General features: G+C 40.6%; 2 protein-coding genes across 2 annotated transcripts in view; both read left to right on the top strand.

The window, feature by feature from the left end:
• slc7a14b (solute carrier family 7 member 14b) overlaps window positions 1-5,371 on the top strand; it is a gene marked incomplete at both ends in the record, with an annotated part of 18,749 nt that extends 13,378 nt beyond the window's left edge. Inside the window, 4 exons of the mRNA XM_080050099.1 lie at window positions 1-189; window positions 1,182-1,472; window positions 2,650-2,850; window positions 5,025-5,371. The exon at window positions 1-189 is cut by the window's left edge and continues 173 nt beyond it. Of these exons, the coding sequence (XP_079906225.1) occupies window positions 1-189; window positions 1,182-1,472; window positions 2,650-2,850; window positions 5,025-5,371 (1,028 nt within the window). The remainder of the gene's footprint in view (window positions 190-1,181; window positions 1,473-2,649; window positions 2,851-5,024) is intronic.
• The window catches only part of rpl22l1 (ribosomal protein L22-like 1), a 79,281-nt gene that overhangs the window by 35,745 nt on the left and 36,036 nt on the right, over window positions 1-7,500 (top strand). The window lies entirely within an intron of this gene.

The following is a 7,500-nucleotide window of genomic DNA, read 5'->3' as shown; positions in this document are numbered from 1 at the left end:
GATACCAGCCAGACACACACACTGACTTACACACAGACACAGACACAGACACAGACACACACACAGACACACACACATACACACACACAGACACAGACACACACACAGACACACACCAGCAAGAAAACAATATGGCGGACCAGGCTGGGCCCAATAAAGATGATGAGATGCTGATCACAGGCTCAGACGGTAAGTGGTAGAAAATTACAAGTACATTTACAATTTCAGAAATGTTTGAGGAAATATTTATGTGTAAATTCTGTGTATCTCTTAGATGGATGGATAAGATGGATGGATGGATAGATAGATAGATAGATAGATAGATAGATAGATAGATAGATAGATAGATAGATAGATAGATAGATAGATAGATAGATAGATAGATAGATAGATAGATAGATAGATAGATAGATAGATAGATAGATAGATAGATAGATAGATAGATAGATAGATAGATAGATAGATAGATAGGTGGGTGGGTGGATGGATGGATGGATGGATGGATGGATGGATGGATGGATGGATGGATGATAGATGGATGATAGATGGATGGATGGATGGATGGATGGATGGATGGATGGATGGATGGATGGATGGATGGATGGATGGATGGATGGATGGATGGATGGATGGATGGATGGATAGATAGATAGATAGATGGATGGATAGATGGTTGGATAGATAGATAGATAGATAGATGGATAGATAGATGGATAGATGGATGGATGGATAGATGGATGGATGGATGGATGGATAGATGGATGGATGGATGGATAGATGGATGGATGGATAGATAGATGGATGGATGGATAGATAGATGGATGGATGGATGGATGGATGGATGGATGGATGGATGGATGGATGGATGGATGGATAGATGGTTGGATGGATGGATAGATGGATGGATAGATAGATAGATGGATAGATGGTTGGATAGATAGATAGATAGATAGATAGATAGATAGATAGATAGATAGATAGATAGATAGATAGACAGACAGACAGACAGACAGACAGACAGACAGACAGACAGACAGACAGACAGACAGACAGACAGACAGACAGATAGATAGATAGATACTGTAGATTGGATGGACAGACAGACAGACAGACAGACAGACAGACAGACCAAACTACCTTTAAAGTTAATGATCTGATGTATTTATCCAACAATTTTTCAGACGGTGATATATCGACCTCCTACCACACTGGCGGTAGTAAAGGCCAAGGGGAGGATTTCTCTGACTTCCACACAGGCGGCCAACCATCTCTGTTGCAAAGGATTATGGGAGGCCACTATCACTCCCTGAAACTACGGGTGGGAATCCCCGAATCTTCCGCCCGGCCCACACCTGCGACCGGTCGAATCGTGACCAGATGCACTTTGCTTTTCTTCATAACTTGCTTCCTGCTTTGGTCTACGGTTATATTCGGAGTCGAGCAAGGGACCGGATTTTCGGCTGTGTTTTCAGGTAAACTTGTGTGTATGTTCATGTAAACAGACTAGTATTCATTTGTTTGTACCTGGGCGGGGCGGCAGTGGCGAAGTGTGTAGGGAGGTCGCCTCTGGAGTACAGGGTCAGAGGTTCGATCCCACGTCTCCCCGCCACATGTCGAAGTGTCCTTGGGAAAGACATTGAACCCTGAATTGCTCCCGATAGTTAGCTTGCACCCTGCGTGGTAGCTGCTGCTGCTGCTATCGGTGTATGAATGTGTGTGTGATTGGGTGAATGTGTACAAAACAATGTAAAGCGCTCCGAGTCTGTGAAAAAACAGGGGAAAATAGCTATATAAGTGGAGTCCATTTACCTTGAAGTAGTCGAAACATGTCAAGGTACAAACAAATGAATACTAGTCTGTTTACGTGAACATACAAGTTAATTTATCAAGTTTAGACTGAATGAATGAACCCGTTTGAGTTATTTATTTAAAATTTTCTTTACTTTAATTTTTATTGAGTTTTTAGCATATCACATCTGCACACAGTCAGATCAACTTACAAATGGTAACTCAGTGCAGATAGAACAAACAATTAAAACAAAAAAAGAAAAATAGAGCCTGTGGGAAAACTTGATGTAGATAAAAAGACAAAAATACATGATTCATATGTGAAATAAAGCACAATTCAACTAGCTGCCTTACACTCAAATAAGTGTGCGACTGTGGCTCAGTTGGTAGAGCGGGTCGGCCGATGATCAAAGGGTTGGAGGTTCGATCCCCGCCCTGCCACCTGTGTCATAGTTGTTGTGTCCTTGGGTAAGACACTTCACCCACCTTGCCTCGTGTGAATGTCGATAGTTAGCTGCTGCTATCGGTGTATGAATGTGTGTGTGAATGGTAACGTGGGAAAGGAAAACAGGTCTCCCTTGAAAAAGAGTCTTCGGTCTCGATGGGATTTACCTGTATAAATAAAGGTTCAAAAAAATAATAATTTTTTTTTTTGGCATTTTTTATGCTTTATTGACAATGTAGAGACAGCGTTGAAATGGGGCAGAGAGGGGAGTGACATGCAGAGAACGACCGCGGGCTGGAATCGAACCCAGGTCCGCTGCTGGCCGAGGCCCATGGGGGGGGGGGGGACGCCCTACCAACTGAGCTAAGGGCGCCCCTTCCTTATAGTTTTTGAACCTTTTTGATTTGTGTTTACAGGTATCATGGCGGCTTCAATGGCGTGTTCGCTAGTGAAGCTGTTGGTGGTGATTCTCCAGCAGCCGGAGAGCGGGAGGAAGCTGGCGTACATGGCGCCCTGTGTGCCCTTCGTACCGGCGGCAGCCATCTTTGTAAACAGCTACCTGATGCTGAAACTGTCCCCGCTCACCTGGGCACGGTTCACTGTGTGGTGCGTCATAGGTGAGGTTTTTTTTTTTTTTTTTTTGTGAGGTCTAATATACTGGTGTGTAAAGATATGTAATTACGTGTGATTTTTATTTTTATTTTTTTTAAACACAACATTTTAAACGAAAAAAGAAAGAAAACTTCATTCGAAATAACACATTTGTTCAAGGGTTTATTTCAAATTTTAAAAAGAAATTCTTAATATATGACTTTTTTTTCAGATAATTTCAGGCAAAAACATATATATTTTTTTTTAGTTAAAGAACATATTTCTTTGTTTTGAAAACGTATTGAAAAAAATCTTGGATATTCTCAGAAAAAAACTTTACTTTTATTCGTCATGTCATAATGGCACAATTAGTATTTTAAGTAAGAGAGAGAGCGGGAGGAAGCTGGCGTACATGGCGCCCTGTGTGCCCTTCGTACCGGCCGCCGCCATCTTTGTAAACAGCTACCTGATGCTGAAGCTGTCCCCGCTCACCTGGGCACGGTTCACTGTGTGGTGCGTCATAGGTGAGCTCAAGCACACTGATGTATTAGTATGTACTAATGTGCGACGTTTAGAAAATATATAATTTTAAACACAACTTTTTCAACGAAAAAAGAAAAAAACTTTATTTGAAAGAACACATTTGTTCAAAGGTTTGATTTAATTTTTTCTTTTCTTTCAAAGGTTTTTTTTTATTAAATGTTAGTAACAAAATTGTAGCACAATGAATACAAATTTTTTCCCCTTTTTTTCCCGAAGATTTAATTTTTTAAAAGAAATTCTAAGCTTTAGATTTATTTAAAGGTGCAGTGTGTAATATGACATCATCAAGAAAGTTCTACAAAGTTCTAGAATGCAACGCTCCCTGGGTAACCCCAACCCTTTAGAATAATAACAGAAGCTACAGTGGCCTTCAAGGACAAGAACAATTCTAAATTTTAAACAATGCACCTGATGACATTCCAACCAACATGGATGCCTCCATAAGACTTACCCTCTCAATGTTCAAAATGTAAATTAATATTTGTAATTCTCTGCTCAGGAGTATAATTCAGATTTTTGGCAGAGGTCATTTTACACCAATGAGGACATATTTATGAATGAGGATATTGATTTTGGCTAATAAATTACTTAAAATGTTACACAGTGTCCCTTTAAGGCAAGGAATCATAAACATCTGTTCATTTTAAAAGGTTTGATCAACTTTTGTTTTGTTTTATATTCTCAGAGAAAAAAATTGTATGGCCTCTCTAGGCTTCCGTAGGTTAGGAATGAAGGATATGTGAAATGTTAATAACTACATGAGGAAAGTAGAAAGTTGTATGTTGCTTAAAGATGCTACGAGGAACTTCTTTGTTAATTCTAGCGCCCCCCTTTTGGACAAAAGCGGTAGTGTTTTTAACACGCCAGCTGTTGTTCCTGGGTGAGCGTATACCCATGACAAAGGCATTAAGAAAAACTATATAAAAATAGCATTCTTTCTTTGCACTGATGGTCTCGTTTTGCTGTTACATGTGATTTATGATCATCAGAGGAAAATATTAGACTGTTTTAGAAATATTTAAAAGTTCGTAGCTACTTTAAGATGATGGTTATTCCTCTTGCACATAGTTGAGGTACAGCAGAGAGAGTAACATACTGTATGTCCAGTCTAATACACACCCAGACTCAGATCTCCATTTGGTGAACAGATGATGGAGTGAGGGATGATTCTCCAGCCTTCTGTATCTCATGAAGGTTTATAACACTTCACACATGGACAGTTAATCAGACTGACATCTCTACCTGATGCCCTACTTTATAAAAGGCAATAGCCCAAGGCCTGAGGTGTCTGTCTGTCTGTCTGTCTGTCTGTCTGTCTGTCTGTCTGTCTGTCTGTCTGTCTGTCTGTCTGTCTGTCTGCCTGTCTATCTGTCTGTCTGTCTGTCTATCTATCTATCTATCTATCTATCTATCTATCTATCTGTCTATCTATCTATCTATCTATCTATCTATCTATCTATCTATCTATCTATCTATCTATCTATCTATCTATCTATCTATCTATCTATCTATCTATCTATCTATCTATCTATCTATCTATCTATCTATCTATCTATCTATCTACACACACACACACACACACGCACACACACACACACACACACACACACACTCTTCACAAAACAATTCAAAACACACATTTTCCCCATTTTTCCAGGTTTATTGATCTACGGTTGCTACGGCGTTTGGCACAGCACTCTAGAACTAGAATCCCGCGAGCAGCAAGCGCACGCCAGCTCCTACCAGCGCTATGACGACCACCTCGACGATGACACATTCTCCCCTGACGATGACAGTTACATCCAAAATGGCGACGAAGAAAAACCCTACCAAGGCTGGTCAGCTCCGGAAGAAATGGGCGGCACATCCCAACACACTAACCCAGAATATGAGCATGAAATTGGGGGTGATTATGAGGAAGGGAGTGGGGACCAGTATGGATACCAGTCCAGTAGCAATAGGCAAAGAGGACGCACCAATCAGGGCTTTGATGAGGAGGACTGATTTAAATATATGAATAAAATCTTTTTATTTTAAAAAAAAATATCATGATATTTTTTTTAATTCATTTTTTTTTTTTAAGATTTTTTTTTTCAAATATTTTTTGTCGTTGTTGTTTTTAAGATGAGAGATTGTTTTATTCAATGGCGCACACACACGCACGCACGCACGCACGCACACACACACACACACACACACACACACACACACACACAGAACGGACCAATCAGGGCTTTGATGTGGACGTAGAGGAGGATTGAATCAAATCCCCTTTACTAAACATTTTAATGAATTTCAAATTTGTGTTTTTTGTTTTTTTTTTTTTTTTTGATGAGAGATTGTTATATTCAACACTATTTATTGTGTTTTATTGTGTTTTTATTTCCATTTTGCTGAGCTTACAGTATCCGTTGTTTTGTATTGTGCTTCTTAGAGACTGTATGTACAGCGCTTATTTTAACAAAATAAGCGTTCTACAAACAACAAAGTTCTACAAAGTTCTAGAATGCAACACTCCCTGGGTAACCCTAACCCTTTAGAATAATAACAGAAGCTACAGTGGCCTTCAAGGACAAGAACAATTCTAAATTTTAAACAATGCACCTGAGGACATTCCAACTAGGACACTAGGCCTTGGTCCAAAATATGCAGAAATATGGACATATATGAGACCCTTTCTGAGGGAAAAATAAATAATAAAAAAAAAAATGTTCAGCTATTATGCACTAAATTAAATGTACTTATGGATATGATAATTATTTTCTGCAAAATCTGCTTGGGAATAAAACCCACAATTCTACACACTGCAGCTTTAAATGTGCTATGATATGAATAAACTTTGACTTGACTAAAAAACTAAATATCTGAAATAAAATCGAAATGAAGAAATGACTTTTTGAAGGTGAATTCTAAAAGTGACACTTACGGCGCTTTTCCACTACATGGTATCGGTTCTACTCTACACACACACACACACACACACACACACACACACACACACCCACACACACACACACACACACACACACACACACACACACACACACACACACAATCCTTCACTCTGTACTCTTATCAATCTCTCGCCAATAACCGTTTAGTACCTGATACCTACTTTTGTGGAATTTCGACAGAGTAAGGACCAAAAAAGTAGGTTCCAGATAAGGGTAGAGAAGTGTGTGTGTGTGTGTGTGTGTGTGTGTGTGTGTGTGTGTGTGTGTGTGTGTGTGTGTGTGTGTGTGTGTGTGTGTGTGCGTGCGTTTGCATGTGTGTGCATGTGTGTGTGTGTGTGTGTGTGTGTGCGTGCGTTTGCATGTGTGTGTGTGTTGAGTGGAGTAAAGCCAGTAACATCTAGTCGAAAATAACCATAACTCAAATCATCTCCCTCTTACATTTCAAAGGTTTAGTTTTAATATTTTCCAGTGAACCCCGTCGTTCGGACAGCGAATGCCTCACAACACAGATGCCTGAAGAATTGCTCCATGTTTTTTTTGTTAGATGAGTTGCAGAACAAAATATCCCTTGTAATGAAATATGTCATCTTTCATATGGGATGGTAAGATGGCCTAGAGGAAAAGGAGGCCGACTAGTAACCATGAGGTCTCTGGTTCCTCCTCCCAGTAACCATGAGGTCTCTGGTTCCTCCTCCCAGTAACCATGAGGTCTCTGGTTCCTCCTCCCAGTAACCATGAAGTCTCTGGTTCCTCCTCCCAGTAACCATGAGGTCTCTGGTTCCTCCTCCCAGTAACCATGAAGTCTCTGGTTCCTCCTCCCAGTAACCATGAGGTCTCTGGTTCCTCCTCCCAGTAACCATGAGGTCTCTGGTTCCTCCTCCCAGTAACCATGAGGTCTCTGGTTCCTCCTCCCAGTAACCATAAGGTCTCTGGTTCCTCCCAGTAACCATGAGGTCTCTGATTCCTCCTCCCAGTAACCATGAGGTCTCTGGTTCTTCCTCCCAGTAACCATGAGGTCTCTGGTTCCTCCTCCTAGTAACCATGAGGTCTCTGGTTCCTCCTCCCAGTAACCATGAGGTCTCTGGTTCCTCCTCCCAGTAACCATGAGGTCTCTGGTTCCTCCTCCCAGTAACCATGTGGTCTCTGATTCCTCCTCCCAGTAACCATGAGGTCTCTGGT

The sequence above is a fragment of the Ammodytes marinus genome (assembly GCF_949987685.1).
Source record: "Ammodytes marinus genome assembly, chromosome: 21".
NCBI classification, from domain to species: Eukaryota; Metazoa; Chordata; class Actinopteri; order Uranoscopiformes; family Ammodytidae; genus Ammodytes; species Ammodytes marinus.
This window is presented reverse-complemented; position numbering and strand designations above follow the sequence as displayed.